General features: G+C 31.6%; 1 protein-coding gene across 1 annotated transcript; it reads right to left on the bottom strand.

Annotated features, from left to right (window-relative positions):
* Window positions 1–10: 10 nt before the first annotated feature.
* On the bottom strand, window positions 11–18,604 carry Esp (Epidermal stripes and patches). Its single transcript, XM_065516242.1, has 6 exons — window positions 18,250–18,604; window positions 4,387–4,634; window positions 3,907–4,320; window positions 3,484–3,841; window positions 3,111–3,413; window positions 11–1,306 (listed from the first exon to the last, which is right to left on the bottom strand). The coding sequence occupies exons 1-6, from the start codon at window positions 18,404–18,406 to the stop codon at window positions 804–806; spliced, it is 1,983 nt and encodes a 660-aa protein (XP_065372314.1). The 5' UTR covers window positions 18,407–18,604; the 3' UTR covers window positions 11–803.
* Window positions 18,605–27,977: the final 9,373 nt, after the last annotated feature.

Genomic DNA, 27,977 nt, shown 5'->3' with positions numbered 1-27,977 from the left:
AAAAATACGCTTTTAATTGAATTTGTTTATTATTTATTTGCTCATTGTTCGATCAAGATAAATTCATTTTGATATCTTTCATCAACAAGGAATACTATAATAATAATTGTGTTATTTTATACATTTATATTTTTTTTTAACAAATAATACTAATAACTACATACACTATTAACTAAAAATTTATATATTAAAATAATAATATGTAATAATAATAATTAATACTAATTTAATAAAAATAATACAAATATGTTTTGTTTGTGTTCGAATAAAATATCACTAAAATAGCTTCTTCGATATGTTATTGCAATGTTTTGTTTGAAACGCTACAATAACCTTAGGGGTAATCACATTGTGAAGCAAGAGCCTCAGATTTTTTAATTAATAAAAAGAAAAAAAAAATTATATGCTCTATAAATGTGTGAATACCATAATTCTTTAGATTCATATTAAATAAAGTAGTATAACCTGAGATACTAGCACAAAACTTTTAAAGTTGTCACATTTTGAAATTCTTTGCTTTTTCAATACAATTTTACTTTTGTCTCTGCCTGTGTGTGTCTTTAATTATAAGTAAGTATTTAGTAATTAATAAAAAATATAATAATAATAAGTTAAATTCAATATATTACAGTTACAGCTATATATTTCAAAATATTTATATAATAAGTATGAATGATTTTCTTAAATAACTAAAGGAAAGAATTGCTTAGTTGTTCGGTTAGTTTTAGAGTGTGTTTTTGTTTTGGCACACTGTTCGACATTTAAAATATAATTAAAACTATTATAAACTATTGTATTATCACTTAAACTGTTTCAGTTTTATCTTGATTGTAATCCCTCTCTTTCAACAGTTCATCCAATTGTTGCTCCTGATAGTAGACAACAAATTCCGTCGGCGACACACTCTCGAATATAGCACAAATACTGGGCTTTAAATTGTAAAAGAATAGCAATTGTTGCCGTTGAGCAAAATCCTTTAGCAACGACTCAATAACAGTGGCTGCCGTAAAGTCGGCCCCATATATGTGAGAGGCATCTATAACCACTGGTATGTTATTGCGCATGGATTGCTTATTCACCAAATTCCGTACATAGTCCACGGAGGGGAATATTATACATCTGTCGGGGGTTATCATAAGATATTCATTGCCGGCCGGACTGGTTAGTATTTCTGTGGTTAGTTTTGGTCTAGCTGCATGATATAGAATGAAGATGACATTAAGACCCACACCAAGCAGTATGCCCATTTCCAGAGGCAATACCAAACAGGCAATGAAAGTGCCAACACCAGGTACCAAATCACTTTCTGCAAGTAGGAGAAAAGAGTTTATTAGATTATAAATTGACTAAATATTGGTTATTCCTATAAAACATTTTGAATTAAATGGTCCTTCTGTTTAAAAATCAAACGGTTTCAAAACTATTGATTTGAAAGAGTGTCATGAATTACGTTCAATTTCAGGTGTGATTTCTAACTTGTGGGTTATTATTTCCTTCCAAAATACAACCCAGATGACAAATACCAAGTAATTTAAAAAAAAGTTTGTCAACAAATTTGATACAAATTAATGGAAAAGCACACAAGATGAAAGTAATAATTCACAACCTTTTTTAATTTTTCAAATCGATGTCCATCACCTACCAGATATTTTTATGTTACAAACCTCATAAAGTAAGCTTTATAATCTATATTTTGATGATTAACTTTAATAAAAAGGAATAAAGTTCTCTAGAATATTCGTCGAAAAGATTGCTGTCGAAAAATTTAAAAATTTAAATGTTCTATATATGGTGGTTATCTGTTAGAAAATCCACCCTTCATAGGACCTCTATTAGGATCTTAAGGACATGGCTACTTATGATCACAACATCTAGTGCCTACATTACTATGCTGGGTAGGCTTTTCGTTGACCTTATGCTAAGAACGATGCTCGTAATGCATGAGACTGCATCCAACTGGCGTATGGAACAGCAATAATTTAGTCCATATGACCATATTGGACTGTTCTTTCCGGAAATATTGACTATTCACCTCCAGACGGATCTTCGACATGGTCTTGAATATGTCGATCACGGATGGACCAACAACCTATCTAAGGGAACCGTTTTAAGATCTTCACTTTTAAATGACACGGACTGGAATACATAGGCCTTTTAGGCTATGTAGAATGTCTTGTTCTTCTGGCTGAAATTTGCGATTTGTATGGAGAGAAAATACGGATTTTAACGGGTATACGGGGAGAATATTTGAATAGTCAGACCTCTTTGAAATCTCTTATGCGTATCGACATCTAATATTATCCTTAACGAGAGGGAAGACATTCTACTTTATTGCGGATTCACTGGCCTTAAAGGGAAGTCGCGTTCTTGAATAATGAAGTTGCGGATTGATTGGTATACCGCTTTCAACCAGCAAATTATGGGTCCAGATGTGACTACTATTGTGCGCTTTAGACCACCTGGAACTTTGTTGCGGATTCACTGGCCAAAAGAGGAATAATGAAGTACCAACAATCGGCAAGTACCATATGACTGTGTGAGAAAGGAGAAGGATAGAGAACTTCATAGTGTATCGGCATGGCTCGAATTGGTCGTATGAAAGAATTGCTTTCCTCTTTTTGGCCTCCTCTTATCAGAGTATCACAAGAGGATACATGGAGGACAGGACATATGTAACTGTACACAGTTGACTGCCTGTTTAAACTAACCTTTCAATCATGGGACTATAAACCATAAAATAAAACCCCTAACTTATTCCTTTATCTCTCTTTCATGGATTTTTAAGAGTAGAAACACAACCTGATTCTGCATTTCAGAGAAAATGTAAATAAAATTAAGTGGTGCGGATTCTATTGTCATTTGTATTTCATGGCTTTTTTCTCCCTTCCTTACCATTCACAAACATATGCGAGAGTTACGGTTTTGATTGTTCCAAAAATATAGAAAAAGCTTGGTCAATCTAATTGAGAGAGAGTGAAAAGATAAGAGTTTGAGAGAAATCGCAATGAATTATGAATTATCTAAATCATACTCCTACCATTTCTACCATTAAATCCAAAAAATACCTAAACTAAACTATATACAACATACATAAATAAATATAGACTTACTTTTGGCTCTCCACATGGGCTTAATCACTCGCACTTCCACCATAAACACAACAGCGGCTATAATAATGGCAGCCAATGTAGCCTTGGGTATATAATAGAAATAGGGCGTAAAGAAGATCAAGGATAAAATAACCAAAGCTCCAGAATAAATATTACTCAAGGGTGTTCTAACACCACTGGCATTATTAACAGCACCACGACTTAAAGCTCCGGTACCTGGAAAACCCTGAACAAATGAATTTGCTATATTGGCAACGCCAATAGCAATAAGTTCCTGGGAAGCATCTACTGGTTTGCCATTAGCTAGAGATAAATTAAAAATATTCGGAATTAATTTAAACACTCAATTTAATTTATTATAAGAAATACTTACCAAAAGCTTTACAAATAGCTATATTTTCCATCAATGAAATCAAAGGTACCACAATCAAACCCGAACCCATGCTGTGGACCATTTGAAAAAAGGTTTCCTCTTTGCCCGTAATAGTATCATTAACATTTAGATGAGTGGGAGGCAGAGCAAAACTAGGCAAACCCTGAGGTATATAGCCAATAACTTTAAAAGGTGTGCCCTCATGTTCCTTGTGCAAAAGTATACCCATAATGCAGCATAAAATCACCAAGATGGCATTGCGTGAGGTGCCAATAATCCAGATAAATTTATTTATAACATTTTGGGTTTTAGAGCGTAATTCCGGATCCTTGGGACCAATTTTGTAGGAAGATAAAAGCTGTAAAATAACAAAGTTAATCAATATTTGTTTCGATTTCCTTCACAAAAATATTCTAGACTTACTCTCATCATTAGCAATATAACTATGCAAGTTATACCCAAAACAGTATCGGTGGCACTGATATCCTTAATATTATCAAATATATGGCCCCAAATTTCTATAAACGTAGAACCTCTGGCTGCTATACCCAATATATTTTTGATTTGCGATGTCAATATTATCAAAGACACGGCCGATGTAAAGCCCGAAGACACAGGACCCGATACAAAATCAATTAGAAAACCCAAACCAAAAACACCCATTAACAATTCCACTATGCCGCAAAGTAAACACAGCAACACCGATCTTTGCCACGAGCCCTGGGCCGCCTGATAGGTAAGCAAAGCCACTATAGCTGAAGGACCAACGGGCACATCTTTGCAACTGCCCAAGAATATATACACAAAACAGCCCAAAAAGGAACCATAAAGACCATACTGTAATAAAATGTTGGGTTATTAGAAAAACTATAAAGTTCGGCTAATTATATTCCAAAAACTTACTGCTGCTGGCAATCCTGCTATGCCAGAATAGGCCAAAGCTTGTGGTATGACCGTCAAACCCACTGTTATACCAGCCACTAAATCTCCCACAGCATCTTCGGAATTATATTTGGGCAACCACTTCAATATGGGCAAACGTTTGTGCAGAATTTTCTTATTAAAGGTTTTTTTCGAACGTTCTTGCAGCCAGGTTCTCGCACATTCTATCGTTTTGGCTGGTGGTATGATTTTCTTGCCATCTTCGGTTACTGTAAGTAAACAAATGGAAAATTGTAAGAATCAAATATTTGAAAGTTGTTAAGTAATATGTAGGTACATAGTTAAATAAGTATTTAAAATTATTGTTCATGCAAAACGTTAATTATGACAAGAACTTTAAGATTTTTGAAAATTTGTTTTGTTTACTTTAGAACTTGTTCAACCATGCTGAAAAATTCTAATACTTTGAAGGTTGAGTTTATAATTATTATTATTATACAATACTAAGTAACGGTTATTTAAATATAAGGCGGAGATATCAAGAGTATTATTTTAATTCCTATATGAATGAGAAAGAATTGTAATGGTTAACTATACACATTAGTGGGTACATGTTTCACATATTTCATCATTAGAGTGATGTGGCAATCAATAATTGGCTTCCGTAGGTGACTATTAAGGATACTACTGCCCTTTAATACGGCACACTCCAGACAACAATGTGCCCTAATCAAGAGTAGTAGTGATTTTCTTTAATGGTTCTCATAATAAGTAGGAAACGAGGACACAACTACCTCGCTATTGTTCGCTTTTAGAAGCCAAATCCAAATCTGAATTGCTAGATGGTCTGTCTATCTAAGATCAATGTCGGTTTGAATCACTAATTCCCAATAGAATCGAGATGGTTTAATATAGGATAAATTGCACTCCTAGAATAATCCATCACAAGAATAATTTGGCCATATTTCTATGTGATTCGAAAGTCATCGTTAATGGGATTCCCAAGGTGGCTAATAAGGAAACTCATATCATTGATTACGAGACGTTTTTCTTTACAGCTGTATGGCAACTTTAAAAGTTGTTAGAATGAGCAGGAAACGATGATACAAATAATCTCCCATTGTCCGAATTTACCAGCCAAATTCCAAATTAGTTGGGTTGCTGTTTCTGCAATCCTAAAGGATTTAAATACCTAAGATTAGTCTACTTGTGATCCTTGAATTCACAATGGAATCGATATGATTTAATATAGAGAAATCTTCCTAGGGTAGGGTAGGAACAAGGACACTTATATCTTTGATTACGGAACACTGTACTGTTGTCAGAAAGACGGGGAAAGAATGTCCCATTGTCCGGACTTAGCACACACAATCCAAATTATTTGGGTAATTTTTTCTCTAATTCCTAAAGGGTATATCTATCTGAGATCAATGTCGGTTTGATACTCCAATGGAATCAAAATAGTTTTACACTTCTAGAATGTTCCACTATAAGAATAATGTGGCCATAGTTCGATGTGCTTCGAACGTCATCATTAATGGGATTCCCAAAGTTACTACTAAAGAAACTCATATACTTGGTTATGGGACATTATGTTTTTGGGCAGAAGGCCAAGTTTAAAAGTTGGAAACGCTGATAAACATAATCTCCCATTGTCCGAATTTACCATTCAAATTAGATGGGGTACGTTTTCTGCAATCCTAAAGAATCTATCCTATATAAGATCAGTCTCCGTTAGATCCTTGAACTCTTAATGGAATGATTACTAAGGAAACTCATATTTTAAAGGGGTCACTGTACTGTTGTCAGAATAAGGAGAAAACAATGTCACAATAAATTTCCCATTTTCCGGATTTAGGAATGTAGTCGTGAGAGTTTTTGGCCATATTTCCATGAGCTACGAACGTCATTATTAATGAGATTTCAAAGTTACTACTAAGGAAGCTTGGTTTGGGACATTATGCTCTATGGCAGTATGATAACATTAAAAATTGTCAGAATAAGGAGGAAACAATGACACTACTATTCTAACATAATTGGGATTTAGCAGTCAAAATCTAAATTATTTTGGTAAAATTTTCTGCAATTCCTAAAGGATCTATCTCAATAAGATCAATATCGGTTTAATCCACCCATACGCAATGAAATCGAGTTGGTTTAATATGGAGAGTAGCACATTTCCTAGGATGTGAACGTTTAGATAGGACCCAAATGAGTCTCGAAGATCGGTATCGACATTATGACTTTTGAATGATTCATCCAAAAGCAGGGCAATTATGTATCAAACGAATTGAAGCCGCGAGACCTTTAAAGGCGATTTAGTTTATTCGAAATAATGTTGGAACGTTATAAAAGAAAATCATTTTAGCACCGAATGGATGGAATGAATGGAAAATGGATTCATTACGATAACCCGAAGCGTAATAGATCGTATGAGAAGCCTGGCAATCGACACCAAATCCAAATATCCATGGCGCTAAGGTAATTCTTTGTATATGGTAGGAGCAAAAGGGTCCTATCTATTATGAGCTGCTCAAATCTGGCCAGATCATCCCACGGATCCTGTACCGAACGTAACTGATCCATTCGAAGCGAGAATTTGCCGAATATTCCATCATGACAACGATCGGCCAAATGTTGCAATACCTGTTAAAAACTATTTAGAATGATGTGGTTGGGAAGTTTTGCCTCACCCGCCTTATAGTTCAGACCTTGCTCCGTCCGACTACTATTTGTTTCGATAGATGCAGAACGCTCTCTCTGGGATACGCTTCACTTTGGAACAGAGTATCTCGGAATCCATATGTTGCCAGAAAGATGGGAAAAGGTCATAGCTAACAATGGCCAATACTTTGAATAAATTTATATTGTAAAAAATCTAAACATTTTAAAAAATCCCGCATTTTTAAGTCATACTCCCAATAGTTTTATTTCATGACTAATGATTATTAGAAAATTTGGAATATTGTAATAATAGGCGTTTTATACTTTGAAATTAGAGTACCGGGACTTTAACATTAGGATAAACCTGACACGCTGGCCGTTAATAAGCCGAATTATCTGCTCAGAAAGCTAAAAAATATAAATTTAATTTTAATTCATATAATTTGAAGTTAAGAAGCTGTTGTCAGATCTCATAGCCACCAGGGGCCGAATATGATCGGTTATAAACCTGCAAACTACACGAATATCCACAAAGTTGATTGAAATTATGAAATAAGAAACAAACATCGCAATAAATAGCGCTCAAGTTACAGAGAAGGAAAGTGATAGTCCTTGTTTAATGTTCTCTTTATATCGATCACTGCTCTAAGGAAGATAAGATCACAAATCTATCTAAGGACTTATTAGAGAATAACAACTTCAGCTAATTTTAATATATGTATTCCGCTTAATAATGGTTAACAAAAATAAATAATTTAAAGGGTTAACAAATCAAAGTATTTTTCACTTAAACATGTTCGTGCTTCAGACGCTAAATACTTATTCTACAATTTACATCTTTTAGAAATGTGTTTAAATGTTTCGTGATGATTATTACTAAATAATGACAACAACAATAAGAAAAACTTTAAATTACAAAATACTTTTATTATAAAAAGCGATAAGTTAGTGCAGTTTAAGATAAAGCAACAATCTTGTAATTATTATACGAAGAAAATTGTTAAGAAAGTTAGTAGAAATATTTCCCTGAAAGATTTTGCAAAATTGAAAACATTTCCTATAAAATGAACAAAGCTGAGTTTCGCCTCGTCGGGCATTTTAAAAATCAGCTGACAGGCAATGAATTTGTTCTCATTATGCCGATCACTGCTGTAAGGAAGTCGAAAATGTTTAGCACTTAAACATTTTCGTGCTTCAAATATGAGCAGGACAAAATAAATTAATAAAAAGCTTCAACATGAGAGTAATATTAACAACCTGTTGTCCAAGGCGAATTCATACAAGGTGGTGTCAGTTCTACAAAAACAACAATTGGTCTTAACAAATGTCAAAAAACCTAAATGAAAAGTTAAACAAATAAGTATTTAAACTTAATATAGTGTAGATAATTGAATAGTGAGGGCTTTACTTATTTATGTAAACAATAAATATTTTGTTAATAAGCTTAGAATATGTAGATATTTAAATATAAAAACAAGCTTTGACAGTTGTTAGAACCAAAAAGCGAAAAAAAATTATCAGCTGTTTGACTGACTCCACCTTGTATAAATTCGCCTTGCTGTTGACTTTTGCGGCTGACATTTGGCAAAAACTATTTATGAGACATTGAGGAGGTGTCAGCTGGTGTCACTGAGGATTTGAAAATTCAATTTTGGAAAATTTTAATTAAAAACTGCCATATTTACGTCATTTAGAATGTGTTGAAAATTTACTGTTGTTTCATTTATTATTGTTCTTTTTTTTATTAAAAGCCAACATTTCATTTATAGTGAAATAAAACAAAACAGCCAAAACCCAATTAAAATGATTCATTAAATTTAACATTAGCTAATAAACTCTAGTTTTTATATGTGTATTATTTTTTTTATTTTGTGAAAATTCTCAAAAACCACAATTATTTATAATGAGATATGAACAAAAACAAAAAGTTTGAAGGTTTTTGAAAGAATGGATTCTTAATACTCGTAAACATTTTATGTATTTAGCAGACGTCTAACAAAATTTTAATTAAATTTTGGCAGTTTTTAACAACATTAGTCTGTTATTAGATTAATTTATTTTAGATTATTTTTCCAGGAATTACTTAAGTTTTTGTTTGTCTTTTATGTGGCAGACTACAAGTTTTAATTTAGGCATAAATACTATAGGTAAGACTATTTAATTAAATGGTATGGTCCTACTTTATTGAGCAACTGATACAGATATGATTTCTGTTATTCTTTTGCTAAAGTTTGAATAAATTCAAAATCTAAATACTTTAGATTTTATGTGTGTAAACTAATTAATAGAGGCTTTTTAATGATTGTTAATTGTTTTCCTAAAATGATAACATTTTGTGAGACTTATAATATTTAAAATTTTAATAATTTAAAATGTGTTTCGAACATTTCCCTTAAATTGATGATAAATCAAAATTTTTTTTAATTAAAGTTCCTGTATGTACCCCTAAATAAACCTATAAAATTATTAAGTTCAATATTTTTTTAAATACATACAACCATAAACGAGTTTTAAAAAGTATATAGAATCATTTATATAAAAATAAATATTTAAGTCATTCACACGTTTTTATTTATTTAACGTGTCTGGTCGTACCAAGGTATTTACTCTAGTAAACTTCAGACATACATATGTTTTTTTTTATTTATTTTATTACTTTTTTTATAAAAAAAATGTAGTTAACAAACATTTACAAGTCATCTGTTTGTCTATTGTGAAGATATTAAATAAACTTGGGCAAAAAAATAGTAAAATCCAATTCTGCATTATTGATTATTGTTTAAATTAAATAATTATTATGATTGTGTTGTCTATGAAAAAAAAGAAATGTTGATTTTTCAATTAATAATCGTTAAATTAAATTCTCAAAAATTTCCCATTTGAAAGTTAAATTAATAGAAAATCTACCTGCCGCAAAGTTTCCAGTTTTTTTTTATAGAATTATTAATGATTTTGGGTTTCTTTTCCCACAAAACTTTCTTTCTGAGTCGTTGCATACGTTTACTATTTAAATTTTTCCGGTTTAATCAAATTATAAATAAATTATGGAAAAAATATATGGAAAATATAACAATATGCATCTATTGGGTATGAATTAATATTCATATTAATATTATTCACTCCCCTCTATACTAAGGTTTGATTTGTGAGTGACTGCTTAAGCCAAGTTTAACTTTCATTTAAGTTATTTGTTACGAAACTTGTTTAACCTTCGCTTTACCAAAGTTTTTTTATGCACATGGTTTACCAATAACCACCCGGGTGGCACTGCATTTCTATACATATATGCGACGAACCAAATTTTAAAAAATCCAAAAAACCTTATAAAAAGTTTAAAATGTTTTTATTAAATTCTACAGAACTTTTAAATTTGTTCAGTGAGTCTAAATTTAATTTAAATCGAAACAAAATTAAAACAAATTATTCTAACAAAACCGAAAAGGTAAGAGATTTTCTTTAACCCACGTTTTTATTAAATTATAGCAATTTCATGAAAAAACTGGAATAAAAATTCAAACAAATGTCAATGTTCGGCAGAAAATTACAAGAATGTCAAAATTTAAGCAATAGTTTCCTCCTGTCTATACCTGATACATTTTTATCATGATAAACGTCAAAATGGCTGTGAAGATAAATTATTATCTGGTATAGTCTCCATTTATTAGTATTATTGCTTCGTTATGACAAAATTGTTAGTGTGTTTGCTTAGACAATTTTGTCTTGACAACAAACGTCATTAATTGTTATGATAAATATTTGTCAAGTATAGACAGGGGGGTTTAAACAGCCAACATAGTTTTCATAACTTTCCTTTAAAAGTTGACAATTTATTGAATTAATTTCAATACAATTTTGTAGTAAATGTATAAAGTAATTTGAAGTTATTAAAACTACCAGTTCCAGTTTTGAATTATTGGATGTCTGACTTTTTTGTTTTTGTTTTTTAATAACTTATATGTCATTTTGAAGGGTTAATATCTGTAATTTATTCTCACTTAGTTATTGAACATTATATTGTAAACAACAAAGTTTTTTTTACTTTGAAAATATCGGTTTTTGTGCCAACATTGCGTCATATGCTAGAAGTTCTGCTTTACTTCTTTAATTTGAAAAAAAGGAGTTCTGCTTGAGCACACCGATTGCTCTCCGAAGCTTATGGTGAATGTGTTTCATCGGTTTCAATGTGTGAGAGATGGTTTGTTTGGTTCAGAATTCGGTTCAGAAGTGGAGGTCAGCCAAAAAAGTTTGAAGACCAAGAATAAAAGGCATTACTCCTAGAAGATTGTTGCAAAACTTAACAGGAGCTTGCAAAATCATTGGGAGCTACTCAAGCAGCAATTTCAAAATGTCTGCGATTAGCAGGATTCATTCAAAACCAGGAAAATTGGGTACAATACGAATTGAAGCCGAGAGACATTTAAATACGATTTTGAATGTCCGAAATGATTCTTCAGTCATTACTTGCGATGGAAAATGTATCCATTACGATAACCCGAAGCGTAAGAGATCATATGTTAAGCCCGGCCAACCAGCCCAATCGACACCAAAGCCAAATATCTATGGCGGTAAGGTAATTCTCTGTATTTGGTGGGACCAAAAGTGCTGCTGCTTTATTAGCTCCTGAAATCTGACCAGACCATCACAGGGAATCTGTTACGAACGCAACTGATTTGTTTGAAGCGATCACTGACCGAAAAACACCCAGAATATGAGGTCACACATGAAACCGTAATATTCCATCATGACAACGCTCAGCCACATATTGCAATACCTATAAAAAGCATTTATAATGAAGAGGTTGGGAAGATTTTTCCGATCCGTCCGACTTCATTTGTTTCGATCGATGCAGATCGCTATCGTTTTTGGCCTCACAAAATAAGCAGTTATTGGAAAAGATCATAGCTAACAATGGCTAATATTTTGAATACATTTATATTGTACAAATATTTCAAAATAAAAGCTAAAAATTTAAAAAAAATCGTCGATTTTTAAGTCACCCACCATAACTAGTGCATGTCCTAAGAAGGACCCTTTGATTACACCCTTTTTGATTACAATGAGACTGATAGCAGGTCCAAGGTAGTCAACGCATTGGATTCATATACCGGTTACTTAGAGTCAGTTATCTTACTAGCTACCTAACTGGTTACTTGAATATTAATAAATTTTAAACGATTCTATTGAAAAATTTATTGTTTTTCTGCTCTGGTTAATGAGGAAGACTACTTAACTGGTCTAAATTTACAGAAATTTGTTTGCTATTTTGTTATAATAATTTCAATATAATTTTGAAGTAATTTTAAAGAAATTTTATTTAAATATAACTCTGACACTTGTAACCTGTCGCAAAATGTCTAAAATTTTGTTAATTTTCCCTTCTATCTATCTCTAAAAACCGAAAACCCAAAAACCCTTGAAACTTTTTTTCAAGATGATTTATTTGAAGAGAAGAAAATAATAAAATGTTACTATGTGAAAGTATTTAGATCATATTACAACATTTTAAAGACAAAAATAATAGTTAAAACTTTATATTTAATTTTTTAATGTTTTATGATAAATTTACTGCGAAAAATAGGCTCCCAATTAGCTTGTAGTATGAAGTGAATTTGACTCTGATTGTTTTTTTGCTATTATCAAATTGTTTATTGAGACCGAATATATATTTTCTATTTATTTTTTTAGTTTTTTACATATATTTAATATATATTGTTTTATTATAAGAGAAAAATCTGTCACGTACGGTATGTCACGTACGATATTAAATATTATTTATTATAAAATCATTCAAATATTGTTTTTATTTAAATATGATGGATTGTAAAGGAAAAATATTTCGTTTAGTGTAAGAAATTAAAAGAAAACATAACGCCTCTCACGATTACAATATTTTCGCATATTTCTACATGTACCTCAAAATGATTTCCGTTTTATGTCACGTACGATATACCCTTATTTCACTTAATATTTTGGACAACAATATTTCGAAAGAACTTTTTATTATTTTAAAATATAGTACCCTCTGAATGGAACCTAAAGACCAAATTATTTTTCAGATATAGTCTTACAAATGTCACGTATGATGATATGGAATTGCCCATATGTAAATAGTTCTTTGTTATAGTTTACACCGAGGCGAAATCTAGTGGATTTTAATTGAAATATTGTTCAAAATCTATATCGTTTACACCGCTGTTTTCTGACATTTAGCAAGATTTCATTTAATAACAAAAACAGCTGACTAACAAAACCCGCAGTAAATAAGTAAATTTTTAGTATTATAATTTATAAATTTAACTTTTATTCATATTTGCATCCATTGAAAATATTTATCAAACGCTAAAATTGTTCCTCACTTTTTATATTATTTTTTTTATTTGTATATGTCAAATTTTACTTGTACAGTGCTGTATTTTTTAGTCCGTTATGAAGAAATTCACGGTTGCATCACTTGGTACTGAGTAGATTTGAGGAGATTTCCCCAAAATCTAGTCAAGAAGTAGATTTCATTTTGTATGGGAAATCTCGTCGAAATAACTAGATTTGGCTCGAAATCTCATATGTACTAGATTTCGCTTCGGTGTAAATGCACTATTAGTTAAATTAAAACATAACTTCTTTCAATTCCAAACTCATCATAAATTATAATAATTTTTCTACTACCTAATTTAATTAAAGCTTAAACATTGTTTAAACTTAATATGAATCATTCGCTTTTATTGTATAAAAAAACTCCCCCTAAAATACATACTTTAAATTGCATGTTGTCTTATGTGTGTATACAAATTTACAATATTTCGCATTCTATTTCCCTTTTCGCAAAAATGTTAATTACTTTATAATTTAAATAAGTTTTCACTTGTATAGAAATTTTTCCCAGCCATTTACACCCGCAACATTCCCTCTCCACACAAATAAAATTTCAATTAAATGAAATCACAAATTCAAATTCATTCAAGCGTCAAAATTAAAAAAAAAAATAGTTAATACATAATAAATAGCAAATTCCTCAAAATAATACAAAAAAAAAACTCCTCCCCATAGATATTTTATTGTGATTCGAAATCATCTCATGAAAATTATAAACAGTTTTCTTTCAGATCAATTAAATGTTTATAAAGCTGTTGAAAAAAAACACGCTAAAAAACACGAGTTTTTTTTTTTGTTCACAAAAATAAAAATATTATTAGCAATTTTTTAACAAAAGCATTTAAATACTTGTATTTGTTATTGTAACAATAACAAGGGTAATAATAAAATTTTGAAAAGAATTTCTAATTTTATTTAAAATTTTTAGTGAATTGCGCACGTTTAATAGTTATAATTTTCTTTTGTAGTTTTTTATGTAAATCTGTGGCAATTTAAAGTACCTAAACTAAATAAAGTTTGATTTTTTTTAAAGGTTTTTACAACAAAATTTCTTTATAAAATCTGTTTTATAAACCTTTGATTGAAATTGATTATGAATAAGGGCTTTTCTATTAATTCTATTAAGTCCAACTTTTAAATATTGAAAATAAAAACAATTTTACTTTTTGCATTAATTAATTATGTAATAAAATTTGTGTGAAAATGTTTAATTCATGGCAATAACTATAACATAAAAATTAAAAAATATTTACAAATGAATAAACAACATTGGCAACATCTAAACAAAAATATAGTTTTTTCTATGTTTATGTTCTCATTTTCTCTTTGATTTTCTCCCCTTGTTTACGCCATATTGAAAAAAGAGAGTGATGCAAGAGCAATAAACATTGCAAAAGTACTATGACGACATTTCCAGGAAAACCTACTTTTTGAAAGTAAAATTTGTGTTAGAGAAATGCTAGAACAATCTTATTTATATTAAAACTCTTTGTTTTTATTCAAAAACTGTTCAAAACCATTGAAAACTAACAATGACTTCATTACATTTATAATAAATATGGAATATTGCATTGCTTTAAATAACTTGTACAAATATACTGTCAGTATTTTAACAACCATTGCAAATATACTTTAGCCATGGTAAGGAAGCTTTTTATGGTAATTTACTAAAAACTATTACATGCTTTTAGCTTAGAAATATCTACATAAGTATTCAAGAATGGTTTTGTACTCATATGTATATAGAATTCATTACGCCTTTCATAATACTTTTTACGTCATTAGCTAAATATGAAATGACGTTAACATTTGCTGAGTCGTGACAATTTATTTAAATAAAAATGTTATGACAAAGATTTTCTTAAACCCACTCATGTTTTAATTTTTTTTTTCTGTTGTCAAATAGCCGTTAGATATCGTGTGAATTGTAAATGTTATTAATGCAATTTGGTGTAATTAATTAGCATAATATTATATTGCAATAATTTAATATATGTAAGTAATTTTATTACGTAGTTTAATGGTATCAAACATGAGGGAAACATTTTACATTTAAATCCCTGGGACAGACAAATATTTCAATCATATTCAACATGTATTTTTACATAAAGTATTTGTAAAGTATGGCTCTAGCCTGATCCATCATTGATAGGATCTTTTGATAGGATCTTGACCTCTTCGGCACTGATGATTACAGATACTTTGCGAATCACACCATCAATGATCCTCTTTACTATGCTGACCTTAAGGCTAAGAACATAGCTCTCAACACTGCCATGAAACTCGATACTATTGGCCAAACAGATCTTTAACCCTTAAATGCATGATTTTAACTTTTATTTTTCTATAAAATATCAAATATTTAGTTGATTTTTATTTATTATATTTCCTTTATCTTTAGTTTGATTTAGAATTTCTTTAGCTGAAACTTTTCGTACTCCATTTGATTTTTCGGAATTAGAATCTGAATTAGTATCAAGCTTATATTCGACTAATATTAAATGGAACTGGAATGTAGACAATTGGCAACAATATGCATTAAAGGGTTATAGTTCCTGTCTAAGATCTTTCTTTGACAGGAACTTTAATGTATCAATCACTAATGGACGTACTGGAAGGATACAAATATCTCCTAGGAAATTCATTTGACATCTTCACTAATGGCTCGAATATGAAATTATGTGTGAGGAAGGGCTTTTATATTGAACAGACTGAGACGCGTGTTTCATTTAGAATACTGGAAAGGCTGAGAGCTCAACCTTGAAAAGATCTGCGAACAGGCTGAGATTTTATCGAATATATGGGGAAAATATTCAGATTTATATTAATATTCAGGACGAGCTGAAATTTCTTATGGGTGTCTTATGGGCTATTTGACATTCAATCTTGCCTTGAATCTCTGGGCATCTCTGAATGGCGAGGGAGACCAAAATGTCTCTGGAAATTGTATTGCGAATTCATTAGACAAAAAGGAGAGCATCGATCTTGGTTGATCGATTCATTTGTGAGTGACCGTTTTCATCGAGCTAACGACATGTCCTGGTGGAAATTGTATTGTGAATTAATTAGCCAAAAAGGAGAGCATCGATCTTGACTGATCGATTCATGCTAACAATGAGTCCTGGAAAACTTTATTTTATGATTGCCTGAGTAAGATGAATGTTTAAATTAAATATTTATTTTAAATATGTAAATGGTAAAAGAGAACCTACTGAACGGCCCGCATATATTGTCAGTCTATAACACGATTACAGAATATGGTGGCAGTGATCACTGCCTGTTCGGTGTGCGTGTTAGGAGATTGAATCTCTCAAACAATAATTTATGTTGTCAAGACGTGGTTGGTTTTTAACATTTAGATTAAGTGCGAAATTAATGTATAATACGGATAACCAGTGCAAAAATAAATTTTTAGAAAATAAACAGGATTTAGATACTTTTTGACAACATTTTTATATAATTTGGTTAAAAAATACACTTCGTCTTTTGATATCAAACTTAATTACATCTGAAATATTACCAGGATGATGTTCTTAGATAGAAGGATCCATTTAAATTTGTTTTGCAACAATATCTCATAGATTTTCTGAATGAGACAATTATGAATAATGAAGGCATCAAGATGCAAATAGTTTCAATCTATATTTGGCTGTATTGAATAAAACATTTTCAATAGCAAACTAAATTTGGGCCCTATCGAGTTTTCAACTGACAGACGGACGGACATAGCTAGATCGTCTTAGAATCTTATGAGGAATATATATAATGATGTCGCCCAGATCAGCCAACAAAATGTGAAGACCAAGAATTGGAGGCATTACTCCATGAAGATTGTTGTGGTTAAACTCAACAAGAGCTTGCAAAATCATTGGGAGCTAGTCAAGTATTAAATTTCAAAACGTTTGCAAGCAGCAGGATTCATCGGAAAGCTGGGCAATTGGGTACCATATGAATTGAAGCTAATAGACCTTGAAACAGAATATCGTTTTAGCACCGAATTATTACATACGATAATCCGAAGCGTAAGAGATCGTATGTGAAGCCCCGCCAACCAGCCGAATCGATCCAAAGCCAAATATTCATGGCGCTAAGGAAATGCTCTGTATTTGGTGGGACCAAAAGGGTCATAGCTATTATAAGAAGCTGAAATCTGGGAACCTGTACCGAACGCAACTGATTCCTTTAAAGCGAGCAATGGCCGAAAAACGCTCAGAATATACGGTCAGACATGAAACCGTAATATTCTATCATGACAATGCTGGGCCGCATGTTGTAATACCAGTTAAAAAGTATTTAAAAGTGGTTGGGAAGTTTTTCCTCCCAAATTGGCTTGATTCATTCTTGGTCTCAAAATATGAGCAGTTTCATTGGCTCGGAATCCATATGTTGCAAGAATGAGGGGAAATGGAAAATACTTTGAATAAATTGAAAAACATCCGCTTTTTTAAGAAAATTTTTGCCAGTTTTTAAAAAGAAATTAACTTTATTTGCTACATAAAAATAATATTTCGTAAAAAAATTAAACATTTAGAGAAAATCGGACAAAGCTAGATGCTATTTAAGTTTCATAAGGACGCAATATCGAGAAAAAAATTTTTGACCAAAAATATATTTATCTTCAACAGACAGACAAACCTTAAAGCTTAAAGCTTGAAAAACTTGCCCTGCTTATAATTCATTAATAGTTGTATTACAGCACATCGAAAATTCTACCCCCTTATTCATAATAAATTTTTTATTATAAAACAAAAATTTCCATACAAAATTTGTTTTATAAACCTGTAATAATTTTAAAAATAAGGCCTCTAATATACTCGTATGTACTTTAATAAGAAGTGTCAATGTACTTACATATAAATTCATTCGATCCTTGAGAACCATCCCCATTACCAGCTGCTCCTCCACTGTCAGCAGCATTTGTTTCATTCAGGTTCGTTGTTATACTTATGGAGGAGCATTTAAAGCCATCATTGAAATACACATGATCAGAAGCCGGATTTAACTTCATATTGAACGATGATTATATACAAATTCTTTCACTTCACTTCAATAATATTCAATATATTTTCAATTATTTATATGTATTGCACTTCAATTTGTTTTAAATGATTGTTAAACACGTTTTGAATTTTTTTTATTTGTTTGTTTTGTAATTTTTGGGGCTTGACGTAATTTGACGTTGTTCTTGCTAAGTTAAGTGTTAACTTATTTTTCCTTTTTTAACTAACTGCAAAGATTTTAAGTTAAATAAAATTAATTTATTTAATAACTATTTCTTTATATATTTTTTTTTTCATAAATTAATTAAAATGGTCATTAAACTTCCATGTAATGAACGCCTGTACATATTGCAGTCATGTTAGATGCTAATTAAACAATTAATTGTTTTGTATTTAATTAAGTTATTATATTAAAATTCTTCTTTTTGAACTAAGTACCTACAAATAATTATAAATCAAGGCTTGTTAATTGATTAAATTTTCTATTAAAGGTTTTCTTCAGCTATTATTAGCTGTGGCTTTTGCGTTATTTGCTTAATTTATATAGTTTTATTTTTAAATTCTTGATCAATGACAATTACAAATGTTTTGCAAAAATTCGACTTTGTTTTTTTCCACTCAAAGTTAAATAAACCATGAACATTTATTTAATATTAATATTTCTATGGCAAAAAATTCAAAATAATTAAATACAAATATTTAGTTAGTAAACAGAAAATAGTAGAACAAAAATAATATAGTACCTGTTTGTTATACATATATTTATATAAACAAATATTTAACAAATTTTTATAATTTTGTATTTTTTATTGATTGATTTGTTTTGAGCTCTTGTTATTGTTGTGTTGCATCCACAACTCAGTTTTCAACATACGTTTTTTCTAAATTTTCGATTTTGTTTTGTTTTCCAGTTGTACGAGTATTTGTTTTATTTTACTTTAGTTTTTGTTGTTTTTTATTTCCATTTGTTTTGTTTTTGATCTATTATTTATTTCCCTTTCTTTGATTAATTTGTTTTTGCTTTTGTTTTAATAACTGTTACTTTTCTTTTCTGTTTGCCTTTGCTTTAACATGGCTTTATTATTGTTATTGGTTGTTGTGTTTTTATTTGTTTTTGTTGTTTAATTGTTACTCGTCAATGTTTAAAGCACGACTGTTTTCGAACTTGGCTCGAACCTTGTCTTTTATAAAATCAAAGCAATTTCGTTTTAACAAATTCATATATTTTATTTCGTTATTGTTGTTGTATTCTGTTAAATAAATGTGAAATGAACAAAAAAAAATTAAATAAATAAAAAACAACTTGAACTCTTTATTGATGTTTGTGTTGCCAGATGTTGGGTTAACATTTTATTACACATTAAACATCTTCACCCTCGTGAGAAGGGTATATGTATATAAGTTTGTCATTACGTTTGTAATTTCCACAATATAATTTTCCGACCCTATAAAGTATACATATATATTCTGGATCTTTATACACAGCGGAGTCGATTAAGCCATATCCCTCTGTCTGTCTATCTGTTGAAATCAACATTTCAAAACCCCAAATAATTTACATACACGATTCGTACATCAATATCTCGGGAATTCTTCCGGCTCGGTTGCTATTTGAAATCGAGAAAATTGGTCCACAAATGGCTGAGATATAAGGAAAACACTAGAAAAACGTAGATTTTTTACCTATTCTGGATTACTAAGTCATTAATATGGATATCTAATGATAGATATTTCAAAGACCTTTGCAACGAAGTATAAAAGAACATAGCAATGGGTCAAAATCGGAAAAAATATTTTTTAATTTTTTAAATATTTTTTTTCACCAAAAGTTTTTTTTTCGCTTAATATTAAAAACAAAAACAAATTATTTAAAATTTTAAAAAATAATTTTAAATTTAAAAAAACGATTCGAAAATTTTTTTTCCAAAAAATTAAAAAAAAACTTTGGAAAAACAAAATTTTTGTTTACCTAAAAACAATTAAAAATTTTTTTTTTAAACATAATTTGGTGAAGGGTATATAAGATTCGGCAAAGCCGAATACAGCTGTCTTACTTGTTTTACCTAAATTTCTATGGAGTAGATCAATTTATTTAAATACATATATTAAGTGGAATTCCCTCGTCACAGTTAACTACTTTTTGCAAACTAGCAAATGTACCGAGTCTATCAAAAATACTACAGCAAATACTACTACATGAAAGACAAATGAATAACCAGTAAGGGTCCCAGCAGTTCTAGGAGACAGTACCGAACTAGTGATTTTACCCATCATTTAGGGTGGGAGCTAGTTACTTCAATAGCCACGTGACTAGTCATTTTAACACGGGCATGTCCTAGGCAGGGGGTCAATTGTCTCTTATTGATTACAATGGGACTGTCTAATAGCTGGTCCAAAGTAGGCAAATATTGGATTCACATACTGGTTACATAGCGTCAGTTACCTTACTAGCTTTTTAACTGGTTACTTGATCAGCTTTTTAACGCGTGCATGTCCTAAGGAGGGGGTCATTTGACCCTTTTGATTACAATGTGACTATCTGATAGCTGATCGATAGTAATCAACGCTTCTGGTGGGTAAAATAAAGCGCAGTACAAAAAAAGTTTGAAGTTAGTTCACCATAGGTTACTAAGAGACACTAAAGTGACTATTGACTTCATGCTATGTTACATGGGATACCAGTGACTTAAGCAAAAATAAACTGTATGAGAATTATACCAACACAATTTGTATAAAACCAGTTTGTACGAATTACTCACAAAACGTTTAAAGTCTCTACACTCCAGATTACTTAGAGACACTTAAGTGTCAATTGTCTTCACGCTAGATTACATGGGATGTATAAAGAACCAATTGTCTTCTCTCTGCACTACAAAGTGCACACTCATGTCAAATGTCCAAAATATATAAAATGGAGTCAGCCAAGTGATAAGACATTTGTGACAATTACTGTCTTTAAGGGATACATTGACTACTTGCTTAACTGCTGGGGCTGAGTCAATTATGGGCCGATCCCCACAAAAGTTGGCAAAAAGATTGAGGTTCATTAACACTTATTTATGTCCAATTTCATCACAAATGTTCAAATCATATTCTGATGGGGACCCTGTATGGAGACTAGGGACAAATGTTACCCGATTTTCGCCATTCTTTACAGTATATATGACAGCTCAAACAGTATTCCGGGATCAAGTTGAAATTCTGGGCCGATATTGCCCATTTTCAATACCAAAAGAAATCTTATCAACAGAGTGCATTTGTGAAACAGAGATCCAGCTATTATTAGCACAATTTTCTACTCTTGCAAAGATATTGGGTGTATTACTAATGTTAAGCTGAAAAGTTGGGTCAAGGGGGAAAGGGCTGGATGAATTGGAAGGTTGTTCAAACTCTTTGAGCCGAAACAAAATCGCTTAGATTATGTACTCGGAATAATTTAACAAACAATATGAAAAGAAAAGGAACGAATAAAACCACAGTTTTAGGAATTTTCTTTAATTATTTGGAAGGTGGATTCTTACCATAAGGAACAAGTAGGCTAGCGAAGTGAACAGGTTAAAGTTTGATTTGTATCTCCCTCAAAAAGAAGTATTTACGACTCTTGACGTTTAATTTAGTACGTAATGACAAGTGAAATTATACTGCAACACATAGCATTCTGCATTAGTATATATTGAGGAAAATAGGAATTGCAGGGAAATTAGGAAAATCGTTAAATGTTGTTTTTGACGTAAACAACTAAAAAATGCGGAATTTCTTAAAATATTTATCTTTTATTTTGAAACATGATCTCTTCTCATTTTCCTGGCAATATATGGATTTCGAGCCAAAAGAACTGTTTTTCTTTTGAGGCCATGAACGAATCAAGCCAATATTGGATACCAATGATCGCTTCAAATGAATCACTTGGTTCAGTACAAGTTCCCTATGGTGGTCTGGTCAGATTTCAGCAGCTCAGAATAGATAGGACCCTTCTGCTCCCACCAAATAGAGAAAATTACCTTAGCGCCATGGATACTTAGCGTTGGTGTCGATTCGGCTGGTTGACCGGGCATCACATACGGTCTCTTACGCTTCGGGTTATTGTAATGGATCCAGTTTTCACCGCAACTAATGATCCGATGCAAAAATGATTTTCTTTTATAGCGTTCAAGCATAATTTCGGACATGCAAAATCGTATTTCAAGGTCTCTGGGCTTCAATTCGTATGGTACCTAATTTACCTGCTTTTGGATGAATCCTGCTGCTCGCAAAAGTTTTGAAATTTCTGTTTGAGTAGCTCCCAATGATCTTACAAGTTATTGTTGAGTTTGACAACAATCTTCACCGAGTAGGTAATGCCTCCAATTTTTGGTCTACAAACTTTTTGGCAGTCCTGGCCAATTTGGTCTTCCGTATCAAAATCACCACTTCTGAACCGCACAAACCATCTATCGCACTTTGAAACCTATAAGACACATTCACCATAAGCTTTGGTGAGCTATCGGTGTGCTTCAGCCGCACTGTTTTTCAAATTAAAGAAGTAAAGCTAAACTTCCCGCATATGACTGTTCGTATTTGCATATACAAAATTAAGCCATATACCCAATACTACAAATAATGTTATCCGTTATTGAACTTGGTATATTTTATTTAAAATGGACTACCGACAAAAACCACTTCTTAAAAAACAGCAAGACAGTAAGTCTTATCATAATATTCATCGTCGTACAAGGATATTACCACACTCCAAAAGTATTATCGTTTTTAGCGAAGTTGGCAATTGATCTTCATCAGATTCTGGCGAAAGCTGTGCTATGCAGGACACTTTTATGTGCTAACATACAACAGTATTTTGTCCTGTTAAATCTAGCCAAAGGGATTTAATGCCTGAAAGCCTGATCAAATATTGAAATGTTCTCAAATGTCATAAAGTACATGGATACTATGAAACTCCACCGTTTTATGTTTCTGCACAGAGAAAACAGATTCGTAATAGCAACCAATCGAATGATTCTGCCTTAGTGACCGAATTTTACAGTTGTGGCTACAAAATTTTAGAAGTGGTGACAAAAGTTTGGTTGTTTCAACCGAAATTTTTCTTTATCCACTGATATTCGGTTGCTAGAATCGAAAAATTCTACCGAAACAGTGGTCGCCATAAAGAGAATATGGTTTATTATAACGCACTTTCTTTCTCAGTTATAATCTGATCAGATATTGAAAGTGAATTTGTGTTATTTTTGAATAATTTTTATGAACTTCGTTGACTTTCAGTTATTTACAGGTAAAAATCCGATCAAGTTCGGACACTGGGCGTATGAGTGCCGGCCACTGCTTTAGCCTGAATTCGTAACTTCTAAGAAATCTTTGAAAAACTATTTAAGCTTCAAATACAAACTTATAGAGACTACAAATTACTTCTAAAAATTTAACAAATGGATAACAACTGGAAAAATTGCTTCAGATCGTTTGGTTTCATTGTTTGTAATAGTTGTTGTAACAGTTCTACTGTTGTCGAGACTTCTTTCATGGGTAAAATCGTTCGGTTAATTCAGCTGTCAATGAGTTGTTAAGCTTTGACCAGGTGATACACGTAACATAACGTAAATTGGGTTCAATTGATTTGAATGGTACTGTTTGTCCCCAGTAGCATTCAAATCTTTCCCCTTCATCTGGCATCCCAATATACTATAGTATTTAGTGTTGTTAATAACTGTAGTAATAACAAACAGACATAAAGACGCTCTTTTTTAATGTTGTTTAAACAATATATAATATTTTTTTATTTGCCGGCTCCATAAGTCTCTCAGTTTCATTTGCACAACAAAATGTACTGAGTAAATACTCGGACAATTTGTAAGGCAAAACTATTAAAAAAAAGCTGCTAAAACAAAGTACTATTTCATTTACTGTGTACTCGCGAGTATTTCCGGAGTCATATGGCCGAATTGTTTATACTCAGCTGGTTGGTTGGTTGATCGGTTGGTTCTCAGTTGTACTGAAATTTCAATTCTACGGTTAACGTTCTAATTTTGATTTCTTTTCTTTTTTGTTAGTGTTTGTAATTCATTATATTGTTTTTTTTTTAATTCCGCGGGTCTTGTTACTTTTCTTTTTTGCTGTCAACATTCCTAACATTCTTTTTGTTTAACGTTCTGCGTATTTATTCATCTTGAGAAAATCTTAAAGGGGGTTTTTTGGGGTTTTTACGTTCCATTTGTTTCATTTATGTCTGCTGTTTTAACATCTTTTGAAACATGATATTTTTGTTTTGCTTTTCTAAATTTGAAGATTTTAATTTATATATTTATATTCTAAAAAGCTTTATTTGCGGTTTTGGGTTTACAATTTGTTTTTAAAAGTTTTAATTTAATTGAAATTTGAAAACTTGAAATATAAAGATAATTGTCTTTCCAATAATATCGTTTTAAACCAGATCAAAGTAGTTTCACGTAGAAACCACGAGCTCTTTAAAATGGGGCCAAGCTTATGGGTTTTTGCAAAAATAGAAAATTTAAAAATAACTATTAAGGACATTTAATTTCTTGAAATTTATTTTGATCATGATGTATTGCTGACATTTTTATTATACAGCTCACATAAATCTGGATTAATACTGAAAATCGTGCCGTTACATGCAGAAAATAAATTTAGTTTGGCGATTTCTTTTGATACGCTTCACCATGAATGGTAAGGGTATATAAGGAGTGAGATCGAAAAATTCTTAACACACGTTTTTCATTACATTTTTTAACCCAAGTATTATTTGAATTTTTTTTTGATCAAGTTACCTTTGAAAAACATGTCAGTTATTATGTGTAATGTCAATTATATTAATTTTTTTGTTAATCTGATTAAAATGAGTGACCAGAAAAAAGTGCGTAATGAAATTATTAAATATTTTCAACAAAACCCAACTTGGTCTTACAAAAAGTTGGCCAAGCATACAAAGGTCTGCCGTCAAACTGTTTCCAATGTTATTAAACAGTACCGGGAGAACTTGTCAGTTGATAGAAAACCTGGTTCAGGTAGAAGGAATGGTCCACATGATGTTTCTAAAGCCAAAAAAATAGAACGCATTTTCAAAAGAGCTCCCAACACATCCGGTAGGAAAGCAGCCCGGTTAGCTCAGTGCTCGGACTATTTGGTACGAAAAGTTAAAGCTAATGCAGGTTTAAAAACATACAAGGCTCAAAAAGTTCCTGACAGGAACGCTACTAAAAATTTAGAGGCCAAAAACAGAGCACGGAAATTGAAGTCAAGTTTTATAAAAAAATATTCTTGCTGCATAATGGATGACGAAACGTATGTTCTGGCAGATTTTTCGCAACTTCCAGGTCAAAAATTTTATGTTGCTGATGCTCGAGGGAATGTTGAAGAAAAGTTTAGGACCCAAAAGCAGACAAAATTTCCCAGAAAGTTCTTGGTATGGCAAGCAATATGCAGTTGCGGCAAAAGAAGCCACTCATTTGTTACAACGGGCTCTATAAATACCGAAATTTACATCAAGGAATGTTTACAAAAAAGGCTGCTTCCATTCATAATGTGTCCACTTATTTTTGGCCTGACTTGGCATCCTGTCACTATGGCAAACAAGCCCTTGAGTGGTACAAGAACAATAATGTGGTATTTGTACCAAGAGAGGCAAATCCTCCAAACTGCCCGGAGCTAAGGCCAGTGGAGAGATATTGGGCTCTTGTTAAAAGAGAATTGAAGAGTACAAAAAAGGTGGTAGATTTTAAACGGAGATGGACTACATGTTCGAGCAAAGTGACAGAAAGCACTATTAAAACGTTAATGGAAGGGTTTCCGAAAAAGGTTCAAAATTTCATCACTAGTGATTAAAACTATAAAAATAATTTTTTTTGTAAATTGTAATAATAATTTCAATCAAATAAAAAAAAATTAAAGCTGTAAGTTTAGTGGTTTCTTTTTTAAAAACATATATGTATGTTAAGAATTTTTCGATCTCACTCCTTATAAGTTTGTTATTCAGTTTGTAATTCTCAAATTTTTCCTATTAGACCCCATAAGGCATACAGATATTCTGGGTCATTGTAAATAGCGGATTTCGTCTGTTGAAATCAACTTTCCAGAGCCTTCAAATAACTTACAAACATGATTGATACATCAATATATCAGGTATAGTTCTAGTTTGGCTACTATTTAAAATCGAGAAATCGAGCCCTCAATGAGATATCAACAAAAAAGCACGACAACCTAGATTTTTTTAATCTGATTTTTTTCACGAATTGCTTTTCCTTTCCCCCAAAAAATAGATTTTAATCATTATCTGAAGGTATACTTTGGTGAAGGGTATATAAGATTCGGCACAGTCGAATCTTGTTTAAAAATATTGGGTATATGACTTAAAAATGCGGGGTTTACAATAGATGTCGTATCTTTTCAACGCGGTTTTGGTTTTTAATAACTTATATGTCATTTTGACATATAAGTTATTTATTCTGACTTAGTTATTAAACATTATAGTGTAAACAACAAAGTTTTTTTTATTTCGAAAATGTCGAGATTTGTGCCAACAAAACGTTTTGCTTTACTTCTTTTTTTTTGCTTTACTTCTTTAATTTGAAAACAATTGTCGCTGAAGAACGCCGACTGCTCACCAAAACTTATGGTGAATGTGTTCCATCGGTTTCAATGTGCGTGAGATGGTTTCTTCGGTTCAGAAGTGGTTTGACTTTGAGGACAAATAATGACCAGTCCTGCCAAAAACGTTTAAAGAATTGGAGGCATTATTCCATGAAGATTGTTGTCAATCTCAAGAAGAGCTTGCTAAATCATTGGGAGCTACTCAAGCAGCAATTTCAAAACGTTTGTGAGTAGCAGCATTCATCCAAAATCAGGATAGTCGGGTATCATACGAATTGAAGCCGAGAGACCTGTACGAAATGATGCTTGAACGCTATAAAAAAATAATTTTTGTACCGAATCATAATTTGCGATGAAAAACGGATCCATTACGATAACTCGAAGCGTAAGATGTCATATGTGAAACCCGGTGAACCAGCCGAATCGACACCAAAGTCAAATATCCATGGCTCTTAGGTAATTCTCTGTATTTGGTTGGAGCAAAAGGGTCCTATCCATTATGAGCTGCTGAAATCTGATCAGACCATCACAGTGAACCATTATCGAACGCACCTGGTTCTTTTGAAGCGAGCATTGGCCGAAAACGCCCATTATATTCCATATTCCATTATGACAATGCTGGACCACATCTTGCAATACCTATTAAAAACTATTTAGATTGAAGTAGTTTGGAAGTTCTGCCTCACCCACTTTATAGTCCAGACCTTTACCCGTCTGACTACTGTTTGTTTCGATCGATGCAGAATGCTCTCTCTGGGATACTCTTCACTTCTGAACATAGTATCCAATATTGTCCTGATTCGTTCTTGGCCCCTAAAAATGAGCTGTTCTTTTGGCTCGGAATCCATATGTTGCCAGAAAGATGGGAAAAGGTCATAGCTAACAATGGCCAATACTTTGAATACACTTTTAAATCATAGACCCAATAATTGTTGATATTGTCATCACCCTCGTGAAATGTGATCTTTTCCATGATCATTATATGCT

This window comes from Calliphora vicina, chromosome 1, assembly GCF_958450345.1.
Source record: "Calliphora vicina chromosome 1, idCalVici1.1, whole genome shotgun sequence".
Classification (NCBI taxonomy): domain Eukaryota; kingdom Metazoa; phylum Arthropoda; class Insecta; order Diptera; family Calliphoridae; genus Calliphora; species Calliphora vicina.
Note: the sequence above shows the minus strand (reverse complement) of the source record. Positions and strands in the feature narration are given on the sequence as shown.